Here is a 23,181-nt window from a genome sequence, read left to right on the forward strand (position 1 = left end):
TCATATTCAGACTCATGTTTTATGTACTTTTTTCAGGATGCCAGATGATAAATGTTGATTATATAAACCGGGGTCATTCTGTTTGTTTGGAAGATTGTCTCTAAGCATTTCCGCTCTTTATTGAAATAGTAGTGAAATCGAAAGTTTAAAAGTCAGAAAGGGAAATAATTATAAATTATCCGTAGGCATATGGAATAAAGCCCCCAATTAAAAAGGATTTTGGTGGCCCCTGGTTCTTTGCAGTGTGTTTTTTTGCAAGGTTATGTGATTCGTGATCATAGCCTCTAGCCTTGACCTTACATAAGAAATCTTAGTTATTGGGGAAAGTTTTCTGAAAGTAAATGTTATTTCTCTTTTAATTGTCTTTTTTGACCAATCTGACTCACATAGGGCTACTTCTACACTTAGATCATAAAATGAATTCGTTCCTATGAATGTCTTCAAGCTCAGCTTTAGCCTTAGTTTTAGATGTTTGATGAGTTTTAAAGTCATATTATACAATTGAGTAGTTTCTGTTTGTTGCAGACCTTAAGTATTTTTTACAATTTTCTTTTTCTTTTTTTTTTTTTTTGAGATGGAGTCTTGCTCTATCACACAGGCCGGAGTGCAGTGGCACGATCTCGGCTCACTGCAAGCTCCGCCTCCCGGGTTCACGCCATTCTCCTGCCTCAGTCTCCCAAGTAGCTAGGACTACAGGCACACGCCACCATGCCTGGCTAATTTTTTGTATTTTTAGTAGAGACGGGGTTTCACCATGTTAGTCAGGATGGTCTCGATCTCCTGACCTCGTGATCCACCTGCCTCGGCCTCCCAAAGTGCTGGGATTACAGGCGTGAGCCACCGTGCCTGGCCGTATTTTTTACAATTTTCATTCTCATTTTACAGAAAGGAAAGTTCAAAGTTGAATACTCTATCATCTATAAAAGAGCAAGAAGTGATCAGAAAGCTCAGACTTCTGACCTGGGCTCTCCATTTTTTAGTCACTAGTTCTGGAGGACTTGGTGTATTAGCAAGGCCAGGAGCAGGGAGCCAGCATTTAGTTTCTAGGCATCATTGGTGACAAAAAAATTTGTAAAGTAGGTTCCTGAAAAATCTCTAGATGTAGAGAATAAAAGTTAGGGATGAACATTCATTTGTTCACTGATTTATTCATTCAGCTAACATTGAGTGGTTTCCGTATGCCAGATACTGTGCTAAGATCCTGCTCTTACCCACTCATCCCCCTCCTCACCCAATTAGAAACAGAACAGGACAAAACAAAACTATACTTCTTATATCATGCCACCTAAAAATATATTCCAGAGGTATTGCAAATCTACAATGTAAAACTAAAATTATAACAATATAAGATTAAAAACTAGAGAAGTAGTTATAGAACCTCAGAGTTATTGACCAGATTTAACTCTGCAAAAATCTAAATTTTCTGTGATGGCGGAAGAGCCCTCAAATGAAGTAAAAACTCAAAAAGAGAAAATAGTTTTAGCACATGTGACAGAAAAAGGTTAAGAAATCCAATGAACAACAACAACAAAGACTAAGAACCTGAAAGCAAGATGGATAATGGATTTGACTAGGAAATTTACAAAAGAAATGTAGATGATCAATAAATAAGTAAAAAGTTGCTCAGCCTCATTCATTGAATCTAAGTGGAGATACCGTTTTCCAGATGTTAAAAACAGTGGTAACAGCCAGTGTTATCCAGTGATTCAGGATGAGGGGAAGCAGTCTTATACAAACTCACAGGTCCAAATGTGAATTGTTGCAATTTTTAAAAATTTTTTAATTTGTATGTATTTATTTTTTTTTGAGACAGAGTCTCACTCAGCCAGGCTGGAGTGCAGTGGCACCATCTTGGCTCACTGCAGCTGCCTCCCAGGCTCAAGCAATTCTCCTGCCTCAGCCTCCCGAGTAGCTGGGATTACAGGCGTGCACCACCACACCTGGCTAATTTTTGTGTTTTTAGTAGAGACAGGGTTTACCATGTTGGCCAGGCTGGTCTCGAACTCCTGACCTCAGGTACTCCACCCACCTCGGCCTCCCAAAGTGCTGGGATTACAGGCATGAGCCACCGCGCCCAGCCTGTTGCAAAAGTTTTAGAAAATAATCTATCAAATTCTTTAGAAATGTAAAATGTTCATAATGTTTGACCCAACAAGCTCAGTTTTAGTTCTCTATTTAAAAATACAAGTCCCACTACTAACAGATGTGCACACACACATGTACACACACTGACACACACATACACACACAAAAGAATATTTATTGCAGCACTATCAAGTGGCCAAGAATTGTGAACAACCTGAAGTTTGTTGCTAAGGAAATGGTTTAATAAAAAATAAATCCATGCCATGAAATATTATGTGGCTATTTAAAAAGCAGTTGGTGGAGCGGTATGATTCCATTAGGGAAAACAAAACAGGAGGTTAAAGAGCTGTTTATATGCAAATGTGTCATGTATATGTTTTTATGAGCATAAAGAAAGTAGTTTGAAGCTACCTACACATTGGTTAATATTGGTTACTTTGAAAAATGGGGGGCAAGGGAGGAGTGGAAGAGCTTTTTCTTTATAAACTTCTGTATGGTTTGACTTGGTAAGACAAGCCTAAATTTTGTAATCTAAAGTTTTTTTAAAAAGAAAGAAAATGGAAAGGGAAGTGGCCAAAGAGATAGGAAAAGAACAGCAAGAAAAGAGAGTTTGGAGAGGCAAGTGGTTACCCATGTCAAATATTGTTTACACATCAAGTAAGAAAAGGACAGAGAAGCATTTGGTGCATTTAGTGGTTACCCTTGGTGGGAACGGTCTTCATTGAACTTGTGGGTCAGTAGTAGGCTATTGTTGTGGGCTAAGGGATAAGTGGAAGGGAAGGGAATAGAGAGTGGGTAGATAACTCTTCCAAGCAGTCTGTGAAGGGGAGGAGAGAGAGGAGAGAGAATCCAAGGAACTCTGTAGAGTTCAGCAAGATTCTTTCCTTTCCTTTAAAAATGTTTCTTTTTTAGGATGGGAGAGACCTGTGGTTCTTGTCCCTGTGTATACATGTCACACTCATCCATCTTATAGGCACAAGAGAATGCAGAGCAAGGAGACTGAAGGTTCTGGAGTTGAGCAGGATGAGTGATGGCCAACTTCCCAGGATGAAAGAAAAGAAAGGGTGGCCTGACGGACAAAAGACATTGTATCTGAGGTTGAAGATACAATGGCAAGCTCATGAGTAGTGAGTCTTAAAGTCTAGGTGTGACCCCTCCCTCTCTTGCTGCTGGTGTGGCTGCTGAAACCTCCTGAGGACCTATGAACTGATCCAGAAATATAGGTCCATTCTTACCAGTCTCTATGAGTGAAAGATGTTACGTGTTTAACACATATTAAGTGTTTAGTAATTAAGTGTTTAAAATTTATATATCTGACTTGGAGCCACTACCAACCAAAAATAAATTAAGAGTTATTAAAATTTGGTATTCACAAATTAAAATCAATGTGTGCTACGAGATTTATTTTAATTCAGTATTTTATTCAGAAGCCTGGCAGACACCTGGTGCTTGGCAATAATCATAAAACACGTGCACATAGTTGTAAATTCCACAATTTTGATTCAGGACACTTCATCAGTGTATCATCACCATTGGCCTGAGTTGGTTATAATATTCAGTTCCTGCTATTCTTGCTTTTTAATTATAAATTACAGTAAGTTTAGTTTTATCATTATCAGTTTAGCTTATTGTGTGTTATTTGGTTAACCTCACGATGTTTATTGGTACATACTTGGATCAACAATGTTTTGTCTTATAGTGTTCTTATAACTAGACTTTTAAATATGTATGTCTTGTGGTTCGCATGTGAATCATCCATTATTATTTTGCCAAAGTAGATGTGTACCTAACCCCCTTGTCATTTGCTTGTATGGTGACACTCTTCATGGTGATATGTTTCCTGGGAAATTTTGCTATTTAAATAACTTACAACATACTGTCAAGGTAGGTGTAAGAAAATTACTGGATTTTTAATTTTTTTGATGTTTTAGGATATAAATTATGTTTATAGTAATATGTTTACTGCAACTTAATTATATTTTTGCTGAATTCTTCGTTACCACCGGGTTCACTACCTGCCCCTTACCCCCGAATGTGGGAACAAGTGAGATAGGTGGAGGTCTTTCGCTTTGCTGTGGTGGGCTTTGCTCAGAAAGTTTAAAATCCATCCCTCTAGAGGAGTGGGTAGGTGTGTGGAAAGGATGTGCTAAGCAGCTAAGCTAAAGTGGAATAAGGGTAACTCACAGTCATGGCTTCAATGCCAGTGGACTGTGAGCTTGTCACTAATAAGATGTTAGGAGAACAGGTGCTGATGTTGTGTTTTTACTTCTTGTTTAAGGATGTAAATGAAGACCCTGGAGAAGATGTGGCCCTCCTCTCTGTTAGTTTTGAGGACACTGAAGCCACCCAGGTGTACCCCAAGCTGTACTTGTCACCTCGAATTGAGCAGTAAGTGTCATGAACATTAGGTAGCCCGGTGCTACTTCTTGCTAACCAATATGTCTCATTCTTTCTTTTGCCACTCTTGAACTCTTACATTTATTTCTCTTCATTGACTTTTGTTTCCTTAAAAAATTCATCATATTAAGAGTTTCAATTGCAGAGTAAATGCAGTTAGTACTTGCTGCTACACCCTTTTGGCAAGTGTTATTGTGCATTTGGTAACATGAATACTGTACCTTTGTAGAGAGAAAAGAATAGGCAGACTGAGTCCAAAATTGGGACTCCTTCCAGATGTTCCCTGGAGTTCGAATAGTTGTAGCCCACAGTGGGCTGCTAAACATCTTTAAAATATTTAGCAAAAACTGACTCAGAAGTTAGTAAAGCTCATATTAAAAATAGATAGCTTAAAAAGATAACATGTTTTATTTTGCTGCATCGAAGTAACTGTGTATAATTTTACACAACATTCAGGCTACATGGCAGGAGTAGTTTGATATCGCATTTGTGTTCTAACCAAGTAACATTATTCATCAGTAATGAATTTTGTAAGGCCTGGATTCGTAGTGTGCGTATTGTGGGTGAAATGCTTTAGTAGCTTATTCTACTTCAAAGGAAGCTGCGGTTCATTGAAAATGGATTATAAGCAGATTTGGTTGGGAACTTCTGACAGGACAGATTTTTCATCAGCAGAGAGAGTTTTTACAGACTCTGATTGAAATGTATTATTAAACTTCTCTGTGAGTCATTTAGTCATAGTTGACTGATTTCTGTCTGTGAGTAGATGTGGTCACTATCTAGCATTCTTAGTAAAAATACTGAGCCATTTTTACACCTTCCCACCTTAGTTGCTCTAATTTATAAATCATGGACACATCATCTTAAAAACCAATATGACACAGCTGTTTATACTCAAATATGGGAGCTTATGAACATCAATAATCTATAGGCATTCTCTTTTTTTAAAATATATCTGACACAGCACTTAGAACAGGATTTTACAGTAGCAGGCACTCAATGAATGTTTAATTTTTGTTTTGAGACAGTGTCTCACTCTGTACCCAGGCTGGAGTGTATTGGCATGCTTATGACCAGCCTCAGCCTCCTGGGCTCAAGTGATCCTCCTACCTCAGCCTCCCAAGTGGCTAAGACTCCAGGCGCCACCATGCATGCCTAATTTTTTTATTTTTATTTTTGTAGAGACCAGGTCTCGCTATATTGCCCAGGCTAGTCTCAAACTCCTGGGTTCAAGTGATTCTCCTGCCTCGGCCTCCCAAAGAATGTTTTTTTTGTTTTGTTTTGTTTGTTTGTTTGTTTTGAGACAGAGTCTCACTCTGTCATCCAGGCTGGAGTGCAGTGGTGCAGTCTCAGCTCACTGCAACCTCCACCTTCTGGATTCAAGTGATTCTCGGATTTCAGCCTCCCGAGTAGCTGGGACTACAGGCACAAGCCACCACGTCCAGCTAATTTTTTGTATTTTCAGTAGAGACAGAGTTTCACCATGTTGGCCAAGCTGGTCTTGAACTCCTGACCTCAGGTGATCCGCCCGCTTCGTCACCCCAAAGTGCTAGGATTACAGGCATGAGCCACAGTGCCTGGCCCCAAAGAGTCTTTTATTATTTTTTTAATTGAAAATACTGACCCATATTAGTAAGCGATCAGTGGATACCAGAGGCAGTAGAATGATGTGGCATAAAGCACGGGCTCTGAGTCAAGCAGATCTGGTTTAAACCTGGTTCCTGCCGCTCACCAGCTGGCACAAAATATAACTTCTCTGAGCTTGTTTCCTCAGTCATAAAATAGACATAATAATACCTATTTCGTAGTGTTGTTTTCAGGATTATATTAATACTGTTTATAAAGCATTAATCACAGGGCCTGGCACTATAGCAAATACTCAGCAAGTAATAGCCGTGAATGTTATTATTATTGATATAGTTCATAGGAGAAGAACGAGTGAGTGTTTAGCAGGGATAAGCTGGGGCAGAAAAAGAGAGGATGGGTAAATAAGGGAGCAAGTACCAGTTCTAGCGTAGCCACTCATTGTGTAACTAATGAGTTAAATTACAAAGGTGCTTTGGTGATGAGAAAAGAGTTAATGAAACAATTGCAAGATGTGGGCAATATGAATATATTAGTTAAGTTGCAGGCAATAGTTTGCCAGCTCAGAAAAACATTTGTTCCAGCAGCTAGGTTGTTTTTCTTGGAAGTTACTACACCTAATTTGCAAATAAACTCGCTAATAAAGTATTCTCACTCTAAAAATCTAAAATGTGTGGGAAATGATTAGCGAAAGGTATATTTTAAAAGTCATTTTTCCTGTCTCCAAAGTCCAGCTTTCTCATGTCCTTCCTCCTTTTTTTTTTCCTTCTTCTTTTCTATGTTAAGAACTCTCCATAGCATACCCTTTTAGATCATTTTTCGGTTACTTCCCCTCATATACTGTGTCCTTCAGCCAGACCTGAGCACTTGAAGTTTTCTTACGTTGTCAGCACTCTCTTGCCTCTGTACCTTTGCTAAAGCTGCTCCTTCCATGTCCAAGGCCCTTCTCTAACCCCCTCTTCCTGTTGAAATACTATACCCTTTCTAAGGCCTTATTCAAATGCCATCTCTACCAGCCATTTCCCCTGAGGACAATTAGTCTAGCCTTCCCCAGAGCTCTTTGTAACACTGAATTTATATTAATCTTATAATCTATATTTATATTATAATCTACCCATCATAGCTTTAATTGGTGATACAGATTATTTAAAATCTTTTGCTGAATTGCAAGCTACAGGACAAGTCTTTTCTTTAATGCCTTGCATAAATGCAATACACAGTTATCAGTTGCCTAACTGGCAGTCTTCTAGGTGAATAAGTAGTTCTCACCAAAATATTGGAAAATGCCTCACTGAAAGGTCTTGTACTTTTTTCCTGCTTGATACAAATTCACTTGGTAGAACTACGTTTATAATACCAAAACAAACTACCAAACATTCTTATATCTTTTTTTTTTTTTTTTTTTTTTGAGACGGAGTCTTGCTCTGTCTCCCAGGCTGGAGTGCAGTGGCGCGATCTCAGCTCACTGCAAGCTCCACCTCCCGGGTTCACACCATTCTCCTGCCTCAGCCTCCCGAGCAGCTGGGACTACAGGCACCTGCCACCATGCCCGGCTAATTTTTTGTATTTTTAGTAGAGACGGAGTTTCACCATGTTAACCAGGATGGTCTCTATCTTCTGACCTCGTGATCTGCCAGCCTTGGCCTCCCAAAGTGCTGGGATTATAGGCGTGAGCCACCGCGCCCGGCCACATTCTTATATCTTTAAGTAGAAGTTTTCAAAACGAGGTTTTAGAGAAAGATTAACATAAAAGAAATAAACTTGGGGTATGACTTCTATAAGGGCTTAGATATTTGCTAAAGTTATTAATACTTTTGATTAATTCTTCCAGAGTTCAGAGCATAGAACAGACATAATGCCATTTCAAGAGGGCCATAGTCATGGGATAGGTTTTGAGAACTGACTGTGCTAAGCTCTCATTTGTGTTCTGTGTTTTATACTATCTTGTCAACTCTTAGCTATCCAAGCATTGATTATAGACTCAGACTTGGAGAGTTCTTTCAAGAGTCATAGGAAAAGCATCCCATGTGGACCTGCCCAAAGCCGATGTCAAACTCTTGCCCCAGCTGAGGCTTATACTCCTTTTGGCTTCTGCTACGGCTCTTTCTAGGAAGTCCCAAGCCCCATGCAGTACATTCGACAGGGAGAGGCTCAGGGGAGACCAATAGTCCCATCCACACTGGGTAAAAATTACCAAGAGAAGGCTTGCATTCCCACCGTGTCCTCCATGGGCATAGAGAAATATCGTGGACCTGGGGGGAACCCCATTCCAGTCTGACTGTTCCTCTGTCCCAGCTTGTCCATGCAGTAGGCAAAGATATTATACTCACGTTAACTACTCCCAGCAATTGGAAAAGAAAAAGACTACTTTTTGGGTCTTGTCATCATATGTAGGAAAAAATATTGATTTGTTGTACCCTAAAAAGACTACAAATTAGACAAACCTGACAAAAGGGAACATCTGTTAGATTCGTTGGTAGAAGACTCCGAAATGTATTCTAATTTGATGAAGCTCTGAAATGTGATCCCACTTCTGAATCTGTTTGCCCAGGGTCCTGGAATAGTTGTTTGGCGTCTCTGGCAGCCCTGCCGCACATGGCTGCATGCCCTTAACGATGCTTAGATGCATATTGTTTACCGGTCTCCCACTGCGCATTTCTATGGCTTGCAGAGTAAATGCTTCTGAGAAGAACTTTGTGTTCTTGCACAAGGGACATTTATGAAATAAACATACTTCTGGCTCTATACATTTGTTTTCCAAGGAACCAAAACCAATCAGTTGAATTAGACATGAGTAAGTTCTGTTAATTTAAAAAAGAAAAAAGTCAGTGGTGAGCTATGTTAAAAAAAAAAAAAAAAAAAACTAGTAGTCAGTGATGCAAATTAGATTTTAGTTGAATATTAGAAAAGGGGAAAAAACAGTTTCTCAACCAGTTGCTTTTTTTTCCCCTGGCAAAAAAACTGTGAGTTTTAAGGTTACATCATCAGAGCTGGCGCGAAGCACGCTCTACCTTTCCCTCTTCCCCAGACTGTTGGCAGTTGTAGTAGTGAAACCAAAGGTGAAATGGGCATAAGAATCTGCATAGCACTCTTCCCCAAAAGGTATGGGCCCTTTTCTTGGCTTGAGCCACTTTGTGGGAGTGGTTTAAAGACAACCAGCTTCCTCATTCCCTGTGCTGTTCCCACTCGGTGCATAAAAAGAGGACTTCAGCCCTGAGGCAGACCAGGTGGCATCTTTCACAAGTACAGAATTTGTTTTTAGAACTTTTTGTTAAGTTACATCTGCCTTGGAAATGAGTACTCAAAACTTCCCAGCCCACAAACGCTCACTGTTATTGAGGCCTGTGTACCTGCAATATGCATGTTTGTTCTTTCAGGCAACAGAAACCCAATGAGAATCGACCATGTGTGAGGCCCTTTGCTAGGTGCTTCAGAGGCTGTCAGCATACATGAAATGTGGCTCATCCTGTTAATTTCCTTATAGTAATGGGATAAGAACAAATACGGCAAGGTGCGACTTGTGGTTTAATAGAAAAGGCATATTAATACATGGCATCAGAAGCCCCCTGTTCCTTCACTTACTGGCTGGCAATCTTGGCTTAAGTTAACGTTTTTGAGCTTCATTTCATCTTCTGTGAAGAGGAATAAATCTAAGTTTCCGTTTCATCTACTCCAAGTCGGGAGGTAGATGAGAAAGACCCTGCTGCTGTGCTTGGCCCATGGTTGATGCTTAGTTAGTGCTCCTTGAGAAAATACTTATTAAGTCCTATAAGAGGTCAAGAGAGTGGGAGATCACATTTCCATTTGACTTGGTGGAGAAGGAGCTTTGGAAGATTATGGAAAGCCTGGCTTTTCTAGAGATTAAATATTCAGTACTGTAACAATAACAGATATGTATTTGTTTAGTACTTTAAAATATTCAAACTGCTTTTCACTTTACCATTCCATCTGATCCTCATGATAGTATGCCTATCATATGTTTTATAATATAGCTTTTTTCTTCTGTAAGTTGGAGTTTTTAGATCCTTCCTTGTCTCCTTCACTGCTTCTACTCCTTTTTTCAACCCATTAAATTATGCTAAATTGCGCTTCCTGTGATAACATCTCTAGATACTTTCGTGGCATTGCCTGTTTGTGGATGACACCCAGATCCCCATTTCTAATCTCAGCTTTTCTCCCTGCTTACAGATCTGTTTCTCTAACCACTAGATAGACATGTCTATCTGTATGTTCAGTTGACACCTCAAATTCAAAGGCCCTGAAACTAAACTCATCATTCCCCCAATAAGGTAATGTTTCTTCTTTACAGCCTATTTTTATTCATGACACTCATGTCTTCTTGGTGCCCAGGTGGTACATCTTAAAGGCATTGAACATACCTCATGCCCGTTAGCCAGCCAGTTGTTTTGGACTACAAACCACTCTCCACAATGTCTCTGAGTATTATTATTCCTACTGTCATTACCTAGTTCAGTCTTTCAGTTGCCATGGGTCCTGACGGACTCTTCTAGTTTCTTCCAATTTCAGTTTTTCCGTGCAGAACTGTCACTGTCCTTCTGAAATAAATTCTAGTCCTGTAACGTCCTTGCTGAGAAGCTTCAATGCCTCTCTGTTGCCAAGCGAAGTAAATGCACAACTCTCCATCTGGCATTCAGAGTCTGCGATACAGTCCTGCTCGCTTTTCCACTCTAGGCTGGACTCTACGTGTATCCTATTGTCCAGCCAAACTGAGAATTTTGTGATTTCCTGAACACACCTTGTGTTTTTTTCACTTCCATACCTTGCTCAGGCTACTCCTTAGACCAGAACATTGAATTTATTTACCTCCCCCGCAGGGTCTGTTAAAGTCCTGCTCATGTTCTTAGATCTTCTCAGTCACCGCCTCCTCCATGGAACTTTTCCTGACCACCACTGCCTGCCTCCACAATGGCACCACACTTTTTCCCTCTGTGTTTGTGCCTCCTTTGTCGTATTGCCTCCCTGGCCTCTAAACTCTTTAAGGCCTGGGTCTCTTTTGCATCAGTTGAGGGCTGATGAGCCACAGCCCATCTCTGGCCAAGCTGGCCCTAGCCAGGCCCCTACCCAAGTGCAACCACAGTCTCCATTGACAGGTCTGGCTGGAGAGGCAGAAAGCTGTGACACTATGTGCATGTTAAGACAGTGGGTTTTCACAGTCATTTCTTGTTGTTGTACCTTGTGGCTAGCCAGGAGGATAGCTTCCTTTATGGTCACTTGTTCATGTTTCTGAGAGGTGGAGCCCTATTTCATAAGAGTGGTTTATCAGCTGAATCCTGGAGGTGGAATATGACTTTGATCTCCTGTGACCTGTGTGACCTCATATAGCCCTGTTGGCATCTCCAGCTCCCCTCCCCTGCCTTTACCCCACAGCGTGCCTGGCAGCACACATGTTCTCTTGGAATATTTGGATAGCCTGGGATCTACAAGGGCTGGGATAAAGGGAAACTTGGCGAACTGAAAATTAAAATAATACTACTTAAAATTATGGCTGAGTAAGGATATTAAATTCAGACAAATTGGATCAAATACATTTTTTAAAAGCAGTAAGCAAGTTCAATATATTGGTATATGTGATTTTATTTACCACCAAATTTGATATCTCAACAGAATGGAACATTTTCATTTTAGATGCTTAAACGATTTTTAGAGCAATTAGAAAACTTGTATAACTAACAGGTACACATTTTAAAGAAAAAAATTCTTGCCTTAAAAAAAAATCTGTATCAGTCATCTCAAAAAAGAGACCTTCCAGATCTCATGTGTTAGGATTTAAGTAATAGAACGTAATAGTAAACATGGTTTAATTTAACCTTACGCCTGTTTTCTTGAGTCAGTGAGATAATCCTATAATAAATATTGTGCTCCTGGAGAGTTTTTTCTTTACTCCTTTGATAAATAGACGGTCCTGAGTATGCTAAGGCAGCCAGCTCTCAGGAGAAGATGTGTATTTGATTTTGGTAGAGAGAGCTGTCTTATCCTCTAGGGACTTGAGATGTTCGTTTTACTAGTCTGGGAGGAGGGCCAAAAGGGTTCTTCGTGACTTAGAGTGGAATTCTGAAAAGTAAGTTCAGCAAGTTTTCATTAGTGAGTTTGGCCTTTTGTCTTGCCTGTGCCTCCCAAAAGATCAAGAGCTCAGCCTTTGCTTTGAAATATTACAAAAAAGAACCAGAACAGAATTTAGTTGGGGGAGAAAATCAATCAGCCCCAAAATATCGTATTTTTGGAAACATTCTGGTGTAGAACTCCCACCTCCCTAGCCACTTAAGTTAGTGATATCTCAGTGTTTTTATCTAGCTTCCTTTTTAGGCAGAAAATACACATTTAGAAAGACGATGTATATAAATCTGTGATAACTCAAATCTCACTGGTACATGTTTCTTAAACTTGTTTGACCCTTAAGTTCTGTCTTAAATTTATTTTGAGTCTTGGGGAAGTTCTGTGCCTTATTTCTCTTAAATGCTATACTCCTCTCTACAGCACAATAATTAGTCTAAAGCTATAAGATATACCATATCTTAATTTAAAAAATCAGGCCTAGCACCTTTCTGCAAAACATCTCAAGGGTTTCGTGCAGAATTTTTTTCTGCCGTGAAGATGAGAAATTCATGATTTCCAGTTTAACACTATCTCTTAACAGCAAAGCTCTTCACACCGATCATTACTGTTTTATGCAGTTGCTGTTCATTTATATTTATTCACAAGTAGGAAAACATTCCTCAGTGGAAGGTCTGAGATGCAAAGTGCTAGTTAACAAAAACGTGGAGCAAAGAAATCAGAAAGTAGAAGGGAAAATGCCCCCAGGATGTCCCAGAACTGTTGGAAGATATCAACCCTCAGATTGAGAAAGTCCAGTGAATCTCAAACAGGCCAAATAAAAAGAAATTGACACCTAGACATATCATAAGGAAACTGTACAACACCAGAGATTAAAAATAACCAAAGTTGACACAGTATGTTTAAAGGAATAGCAGATTGACACAGACCTCTTTGAAGATCTAATGAGAGCCATAGACTTCACCCCAGAAAAATATATATGCGTAAAAAGTTTAAATATAGTTTGGAGAGTAACACACCTTCCCCTGTAGCCAATTCCTAAACCTCGTTTAACAATCTATATTCTGCAGTTCAGTTCTGCATTTTTAATGTCTTCCATCTTGTCTCATACTAGAATAGTCACTATATCTTCATATCTAATATTTAAAGTGTGAATTATCATCTAACATTTCCTGTCTTCCCATCCCCCAAATCTACACTTCTCCCATATTCTTTATTTTTATTAATGGCTTTACCCTCTTTCTAATGACCCTAGCCATAACACCCAGGCATCCTATTTTTGACCTCTTGGTATTGCTTCCCATATCTAATCAATTGCCAGTTCATTCTGCTTGTACGTCATCTCTCATGTTCATCTCCTCACCCTTGCCTCAGTCTGTTTCAAGCCTCTAGGTATCTTATTCTTTGCTAGATTAATCTTAATAAAACAGAGCTTGATCCCTCTCACTTCCTTGATACAACAGCCTTTATGCCTCTTTACAGGACAGACCATGCAGGAAAACTGCATATGATCTTACACTCTCTGAGAAGCCTCAGTGCCCAGCACACTCACAGCCTGCTGTGGGCCATGTGCCCCAGATACCTGAGCCATAGGTAGTAGGACCTGGGATAGGTACTATAGGAATTATTCTTAATTTGGAGGAAGTGTAACTATGTTTAAAAATTTTTATTCAACTGGGCGCGATGGCTTATGTCTGTAATTCCAGCACTTTGGGAGGCCGAGGTGGGGGATCACTAGCTGGGAGGCTGAGGCAGGAGAATCGCTTGAACCTGAGAGGTGGAGGTTGCAGTGATTTGAGAATGCGCCATTGCACTCCAGCCTGGGTGACAAAAGTGAAACTCTATCTCAAAGAAAAAAAAAAGAAAAGAAAAAGAAAAAAAAAGAGATGGAGACCTTCCTGGCCAACATGGTGAAACCCTGCCTCTACTAAAAATGCAAAGATTAGCTGGGCATGGTGGCACACGCCTCTAGTCCCAGCTACTTGGGAGGCTGAGGCAGAAGAATCCCTTGAACCTGGGAGGCGGAGGTTGCAGTGGACTGGATTGCACCACTGCACTCCAACCTGGTGACAGACCGAGACTCAGTCTCAAAAAAATAAAAATAAAAATAAAAATAAAAAAATTATTCAGCACCTCTTAGTGTTTTGTTGCAGGAGGACTCTAGAGTCCTGCAACAGTTAGCCATATTGCTAGATGTCTTTCTGTATTGTGTCTTGATTATTCCAGTTTTCTACAAGGATTGACTGGGATTACAGATGTGCTCTGAGTGACATCCTAGAGATATTCTAGCTGTGTAGCTGTTGAAACACTTTCCTGTTTTCCTTTAGTTCTTGTGGCTTTATATTAAACTTTTATCCTTTGCGATGACTTATCTGAGCTACTGACATCTCTCAGCAGGAATAGTAACTGGTCTCCTTGCATCTCCTTTTTCCCCACTTTAGTCTAGTTGCCACATTACAGACAGTGGTTGTCTGAAAACACAGATCTGATCTATCATTCTCTTGCTTAAAAACAGAGTTTATTACTTTTCCTTGTAATAAACAGAGTTTATTACTTTTCCTCGTAAATGATCACTCATCAGCTTTATCCAACCCAATGCTTTCCCTGCATCTCTCAGGCATATTTCTTTTTTTTTTTCTACCTATATTTTTTTCTATTCTCAAGTTCTAGCATTTATTTCTTCATACTGTCTTGAAGTCTGAACTCAAAGTCTTTAATTCCTCCTATCCTGTTGTTTCAGTGACTTTCCCCTTCAATCCTTTATGTCAAACACTTGATGGAAGTAGAAACCAATGTATAAAAAAGGTAGCTTCAGGTTATAAAACAGATGGTCATCAAAACTGTGAGACCATTATTCCAATATCTTCCAAGGATGAGGACCTTTTTTTTAATGTCAAAACCTTTTATATGGGGATGGGAGAAGGGCTTGACTACAAAGAGGCAGGACAAGGCAGTTTGTTTAGAATGATGGAATTATTCTCTGTTGTCACGGTGAATATGTAACTCTACACATTTGTCAAAACCCATAGAGCTGTTTATCACAAAGAGTAAATTGTACTATGGGTAAAAAATAAATTTCAAAAATATTTCATGGATTCCTAGAGATAGAAGCAATACTTGTAGCATTTCATTTTAATAAATGAATTCAAAATGCCTTTTAAATATACTTGTATTTTTTAATCACAACAGTATGAGTATATATATGAAAGATGAATACATATATGAATACAATATGTGCATATATACACACGTAACACAAGTGTATAAAAGATATCTGTAGCTATGTGTGTGTATATACACATATGTATACATATGCATTGTCTTAGCTTGGCCTGCCATAACAAAATACCATAGACTGGATGGCTTAAATGGTAGAAGTTTATTTCTCACAGTGTGGTTGCTAAAACATTTCAGATCAAGGTGCTAATATATTTGGAGTCTGGTGATGACCCTCTTCCTAGCTTGCAAATGGCCACATTCTTGCTGTATCCTCACACAGTAGAGTGGAAGCCCTCATATCTCTTCTTTTTCTTATAAAAGTACTAATCCCATCATGGGGACTCTACCCTCATGACCTGATCTAAACCAAATCACTTTCCAGAGGCCCCCCCCCCAATACTGTCGCATTGGAGGTTAGGGCTTCAACATGTGAATTTTGGGGGCATAAATATTCAGTTCATAACATACACATATAGTATATGTGTGTATACATCACACACATACACACACACAGAGCATTTATTCAGTCTTCAAATAATGGTTGGTGTGTGATCGTGTAGTAAACTTGTTCTAACAACCCTAAACCCCCACGATGCCATGAGGCCAACAGATTGGGAACATTTGTTATAAAGGATATATAATGAATGATCATTTTTCCAAGAATTCTGTTGTTCATATTTATTGATATTTGCTTCAATAAGAACACATTTTAACTTCTTTCTTGCTCTCGATAGCTAACATAATATAATTATGATGTTAGGAAGCAGTTTTTACCCCTATTAATTGCAGAATGAGAGATTCATGAAGACCTCTCGTACTCTGATGCCTCCCCACCCAACATAAACATCTAGGTTTCCTAATTTAGTTCATGGTGGGGACAGAAGAACTCCAAAAGGAGTAAGGCTCTAGGGTATTGAAACCAACACTTCAGAGCTTTCCTCTTGTGTTAGGACGGTGACCTCATTAAGCTCATGTTGTTCACAGCACTGGTTCCTCCAGAGCCCCTGGCTCTCAGATTTTCCACGATTTTCTCATATCAGTATGTTTCTGTCTAGACAATGATCAATGATTGGTCTGTTGTATTAATAAAGCATCATTTACTTAGTTTTCAGGGCAGAATATCAATGTGGATGAGGGGTATGTCAGGTGGATTTTAAAAATAAAGTTGTTCTACTTCATCTTTGCTGTAAAAGGTATGTTATATTATGTCCACAGCATGGTTTTAAAGGGTAATTATTTAGTATCTAAAGTAATGGTATGGTTCTTGATTACAAGTTTGGTGTAAGTAGGCAGTGACTAAGGCTCTTCATGTGTAAAATTCATATATAAAGTGGAGCTCTGTACATTGTTGTTGTTGGAGGAACAGTCTAACATCAATGTTTTCAGTTTACTATGTGAAGTTTTATTAAAGAGCATGTAATTTGATCCTGGTATGTCTGATTTTGAGTCCTGTAATGGGACTAATGATCATATTGGAGTTTTTCTAGACTTGTTAAAATTCAGACACGCTGTCTTTCACTAGCAACACTAATGACTTAATGAATAGGGAAGGCTTTAGTTTAAAACCAAACAAATGATGGGTTAATATAATATTGTAAATAGGACTATAACAGGGAATGAACCTCCTGTCTGTGAACATTATCTTTTATAGACAGCTTCAACAAAATAGAGGTCATTTTTGAAAAAGCCTGAAATCTACCTTGGCAAATTTCAGCTGAACCAAACCATTAATTTGAAGAGGTTATATATATCAGTAGAAAATTCACTTTACTGACAACCTTTTTTCCCTACATGCAAAGAACTTCCCCTCCCACTTTTTAATCCCTCCCCTCCCTACTCCACCCCAATCTTTAAAAAGTATGATGTCAGATTGGGTTTCTTTGTGCCAAGTTTTTATCCTGGAACAGATTTTTATAGCCATGTTTCTCTGAGAAAAGGAGTTTATGACCAAATGGTGATAACACTTCCATGTTTTCATTTCCTCCTCTGACCTAGTACTTTTTTCCTAACTTTAACTTTGTCAGAGTTTAGCACAACCAATTTAATGTGTTTTAAAGCTAAAGGAAATTATTTTGAGAGCTTTTAAGGATTCATTGACTATAATATCATCATATATTATTCCTTGAAAAAAAAACCAGATTATGGAGCATGATATTTTAAAATTTTAGATTTTTGTGTTCATTCAATATGAAAACCCTTCAGAATATTTGTGTGTAGATAGATATTTTGGTGATTGGTCTTTATTATTTCCACCCCGGTAGAGTTGTTCACCAGAGATTGTTCATTTACTTTTTTGAAACTCTTTCTTAAAAGTGTAGATAAACTTGGCCCTGTCATTTAATGTTAAGGGTGAAAATGGTGGAAACAACTGAAATGGTCATCAGTAGAGAGACAACCTAATTGTCCGTTGACAGATTAATGGATAAAGAAATTTATATATATATATATAAAACAATGGACTATTATTCAGCCTTAATAAAGGAAATGTGGATGAACCTGGAAGGCATTATGCTAAGTGAAATAAACCAAACATAGAAGGAAAAATACTGCCTGATCTCACTTACAGTGGAATCTAAACAAAATGTCAAATACATAGAAACAGAGAGTACAATAGTGGTACCAGGGGTGGGGAAGAGGTAGGAAAATAGGGAGAAGTAGGTCAAAGAATGCAAACTTGCAGTTATATAGGATGAATAAATCTAGAGATCGGATATACAGCATAAGGACTATAATTAATAATGTTATATTGTATACTGAAAATTTGCTAAGAGAGTAGATTTTAGGTGCTTTTAACACACACATACACACACACACACACAAGTAACTATGGAAGGTGATGAATATATTATTTGTTTTACTATAGTAATCATTTTACTATGTGTATGTATATGAAAAACATCATGTTGTATATCTTAAATATATACAATTGAAAAAATGAAAAAAAAAAAACCCTAAACATCAAAGCCATATTAGCTATTTCTACAGGAAAATATATGTATGTGGATACGGATGCTGGATACTACTAATGGCTATTACCAATGAACACTCATGTCACATGTGTTAAGCACTGTATACCTGTTAGCTCATTCAGTTCTCACAACAACCCTATGAGATTGGTTGCCACTATTGCCCCAATTTTATGATGACAAAACAGAGAGAGGGTCAGAAACTTGCTGGAGTCACGTATCTAGCAAGTGGTAGTACCAGCATTTGAATCTAGGCAGTTTGGCTCTAGCAAGATTAACAGTAGAGGTCAAAGGGAAGCCCTATTGGTAATGTTTTAATTTGGGGGGGGGGGGGCGGGTGGTGAATCTAGGCATTTTAATGAGAAAATTAAAATTACTTTGTTTTAAAAAATTAAAATAATTAGCTTGGAATAAATTTACTAGATATTTACAAAGTTATTAATGACATATACACTTTTTGATGGAACCTCCATTCCATATTCCAGCAGGATGAATGTTATTGTTTGCAGGACTGCTGAACATTTGGTAATTGTCTGAAGTACTATGCTGTAATCCCTCTCATATACCACATGGTTTCTCAACTTCAGCACTATAGACTATTTTGGGCTAGATAATTCTTCTTTGTTGGGGGGCTCTCCTGTTCATTGACGGATGTTTAGCAGTATCCCTCAATGGGTGTCAGTAGCACCCACCAACCCTAGGTGGCCTCTACACACTAGATGTCAGTAGCACCCATTAACCCTGAGTCATGACAATCAACAAAGTCTGTCATATCCCCTGGGCAAGGGTGGGGGCTTTGGGGATAGTGGTGAAATCATGCTTAGTTGAGAGCCACCAATCTCCTGCTGTCCTTTAGGAACCTTTAAGAGCCTTTTTTTTAGCTGTGCTAAGCTTTAGAAAATGAATCCTTCACAACATTGAATTGTTTTCCTTTAGTGCATGCCGAGGTCATGCACAGCAATTAGAGATACAAATAAAAGATTGGGTCCTGCAGTACTCTCCAGTTATTATCCTCTTCTTATCTTCCCCCTAAACTCAAAGCCTTCAGTGTTCACACACCACATGTGCTGTACAGCCAACCTGCTTTAGACTTCTCCAGTTCACTGTCTACCTCCTGTCCTCTCTCAATCTCAGGAAGGAAGACCACAGCCTCTACTTGGTGCCATAAAGTGTGGTTTTCCATTTGTGTTTTTGATCTTTTTGCTACTTTCCATTCCACAGATAAATATTTCCTAGTCAGTTCTCAGTTTCCTCACAGACTTTGTTGATCAGAGCAGTTTTAATGTTTACATTTGGGGGCTGCTTTTTGTAGCCTTATTGGAAGGGCCCCCCAACATTTTAGTTCCAAAGACTAACATATTTCAAAGACCAACAGGCATAAAGCCCACTTTTGCCTTTTGCCCAAATTCTTAATCCTCAGAAGATAAATGTAGTTCATTCAGAAGTAGAACTTCATCTCCACCCTCAACAGCCTCTTTACCTTCTATCCTGACCCACCTGCCCCTCCCATCATGATCAAGTCTTTGCTGAAACGCAAAGGCACACACTGGTTAAGACCACTGCTTGGCAGTAACGTTTGGATTTGAGCCCTGGCTGCCACTTTGTAGTCGTGTGAACTACTGGACGTTACTTAATTTCTGTATAACTCAGTTTCTTTGTCTAGAACCCTCATGGAATCTTTGCCAGGATTAAATGAGAGAATGTGTTTAAGTGTTTAGCACAGTGCCAGGCACATTGTAAATACCTGATGTATTATAAGTTGCTGTTCTTGCTATTACTGTCATCATCGTCAACATCAACATCTTCTTCTGAATCCTTCTTTCAAAATGTTCAGGGACCCCAATTTTTGAAATTCCCTCTAGATACTATGCACAAGGACCTTAGGTAATACCAGTCACCTGAATTCATTTAGGATAAACTAGTGAGGAAAATGTAAAAACAGACATCTGAAGTGAGGGACTAAATATTTCTCTCAGGGATCAGCTCTAGACTTTGCTTGAGTCACAACCCCACTTCAAACCTGAGAATCTCATGATAGCTGTTACCATCCACAGCCCCTCTACCCCCAGATAAATTTGCATTTTCTTCAGAACATCCATGGACTTCCTTATATATGAGCCCAAATGCTTTAGGGATCCACCGACCCTGAATTAAGACTCCTTCCCTGAAGTTTTTATTGAGATAGCAGTGAGATGTCCACTGGCCATGACAGTGATATGCTGGCCAGGGACAAGAATCACAGACAAGAGCAGTCCAGAAGTCACGACCCTGATGACACTGTGCTGAACCTGTTGCAAACATTGTTTTATTCAATCCGCGCAATACACCTTTGGGCTCAGAATTACTGGCTCTCGAGACACATGGAGATATGAAGGCACACAGATGTTAAGTAATTGTCAGAGGTCAACAATGAGTGTGTGGCAACAAACAGGATTCAAACCCAGATCTGTTAGCTCGCAAAGTCCTTGGTCTTACATGCTACCCACTGCTTCCCTGGGGAGGGGGGGGCTCTGGACCATGGAGGTCACACATCAGTGCTCCCAGTGTGGTCCTCAGAATACCTGCCTCAACATGAGGTTGGCATTTGGTTAAAATTGGATTTCTGGGACCACCCACATTCTGAATCTAAAGTATTTGTGATTTAAAATCTAAATAAGTACCCTTAGTGATTTATATACTTACTAAACACTTGAGAATCACTGATCTTTCCAATGTGGTATGGCTTATAGAGAGTGCTGGACAGAACTGAAACGAAGGAGAAAGACGAAGCACAGACAGAAAGAGCTGGGAGGATGCCCCGCATGTGCTCATATCTGTAAATACTCATCGCTTCTCCTTTGTCTCAGCCCTTGCTGTTTAAATCTGGACCCTTATATTTTTCAGCTATTTGGCTCCAGCCTCCCCTTGCCTGACTCCTGGCTTTGTATGTTACCTCTCTTTCCTGACTTTCACTGCCTTTTACAAGTTGCATTTTCTGCTCATTTTTGGTGATACCTACTAAGGGCCAAAGGAAAATACACTGTAACAGAAACCTAAAATTAATTGTCACCCTGGGTTTAAGGCATTCTGTCATTCTTTCCCTTTCCTTCACTGCTTTTTGTCTCAGCCTACTCTTTTATTTATTTGTTAGTAGCAGTTTTATTGAGCTATAATTCATGTACAGCTCACCCATTTAAAGTGTACAGTTCAGTGGTTTTCAGTATATTCGCAGAGTTGTGCAGCCATCACCACAATCAATTTTAGAACATTTTCCTCACCCCAGAAAAGAAATCCCACACCCTTTGCAGTTACTCCCAATTTCCCCCAACCCTCCGGCCCTTGACAATTACTAATTTACTTTCTATCTCTATGGATTTGCCTGTTCTGGACATTTTATGTAAGTGGAATCATATAATATGTGGTCTTTTGTGACTGATTTCTTCTTTTTAGCATAATGTTTTCAAGGTTCATCCATGTTTTAGCATGTATCAGTACTTCATTCCATTTCATTGTGGAATAATACTCCAGTATGTCAATATACCACATTTGATTTATCCATTCATCAGGTAATAGACATTTGGATTATTGCCACTTTTTGCCATTATTAATAATGTTGCTGTGAATATTCATGTTATAAGTTTTTGTGTAAACACATATTTTCAAATCCTTTAGGCGAAATGCCTATTCAGACTTTTGCCCATTTTTAAGTTGCTTTATTTTTCTTCTTATTGAGTTGTAAGAGTTCTTTATATATTCTGGATACTAGACCTTTATTAGATACATAATTTGCAAATATTTTCTCCCATTCTGTGTGTTGTCTTTTCACTTTCTTGATGGTATCCTTTAAGTCAGCAGACTATTCTTAAGCTCACCTGTTGAAGTTCCTCTTGGCTAGAGTCCTTGTCTACTTCCCACCCTCATCATATTTTAAAGTTTTTCCATGTGCATATTAGATTTTCCTACATTAGATCATTTATGTCCCCAATAGAAGATCCAAACTGCCATTTCTTAGTCTCATTGTATTTAAAAATACAAATTATAAGCCTAAAATAATTGGTACAGGGTTCATATCCAAAATAAAGAACTCTTTAAAATTAAGAAAATGGCAAAAAATCTGATAGACAGTGAGCAAAGAACCATGAACATGGTTCACAGACAAGGAAACATGAGTAGCAAATAAAGTATGAAAAGACGTACCATCAGTGGGGCCACTGTAGAATGTTGAGTGGCTGCAACTATTGAGTGACTCTGGATGTTGCCCAGTCTCTTGGATCTTAAGGCCGAACTGGGCTTTTGGTCAGAACTGGAGGCCTAGGGGTTCATCAGCCCACTAGTGAATCCATTCTGATCTTGACTGGGATCTTAATCTCTAGAACTCTCATGTATAAAATTTTCAGCCATTTCTAGGAATTTTAAGAAAAGCTAACATGAGACTTTTCAGTTCAGTTCAGATTTAAAGGTGTTCAGGACCCCTGAAGGGAGTATGGGAACAAGGGAAGTTTTCTGAATACAGGTGATTGACCTAAACCTGAAATTGGACTAGGAGCAGAACAGAGTAGGGTCTGGAGGATCTGCCCATCCCAGACCTAAAATTCCATAGCCTTTCTGGAGATCTGAAATGAGGGATTTGTGCACTTAATGGCTTCCCTCTACATAATCACTAACTACTGGCATGTAAGACAGAAAATCTAAGTTAGTTGCAGAGTGAAAAGCAGGCCTACGTAGTCCCTGACTTTGGGCCACAGGGTTCTGAACTCGAAAGTTACAGTAGGTGCCATGGCAGGTTTACTCTCCCAAGCCCAAGAATGGAGCCTCTGTTCACACTGTGCTGTCCTGTGTTAGAAAGTCATGTTGCTTCCTTCTTCATTTTGACAAACCA

General features: G+C 39.1%; 1 protein-coding gene across 15 annotated transcripts in view; it reads left to right on the forward strand.

The window, feature by feature from the left end:
• Positions 1 to 23,181, forward strand: part of BABAM2 (BRISC and BRCA1 A complex member 2) — a 456,088-nt gene that overhangs the window by 241,383 nt on the left and 191,524 nt on the right. For all 15 annotated transcript variants that reach the window (XR_002516866.2, XM_017947401.2, XM_009183905.3 and 12 more), the window contains one exon: positions 4,364 to 4,473. Coding sequence is in view for 14 of the 15 variants with exons in the window: in XM_017947401.2 (XP_017802890.1) it covers positions 4,364 to 4,473 (110 nt within the window). In the remaining variant the exon portion in view is untranslated. The remainder of the gene's footprint in view (positions 1 to 4,363; positions 4,474 to 23,181) is intronic.

Source organism: Papio anubis, chromosome 14 (assembly GCF_008728515.1).
Source record: "Papio anubis isolate 15944 chromosome 14, Panubis1.0, whole genome shotgun sequence".
Taxonomy (NCBI): domain Eukaryota; kingdom Metazoa; phylum Chordata; class Mammalia; order Primates; family Cercopithecidae; genus Papio; species Papio anubis.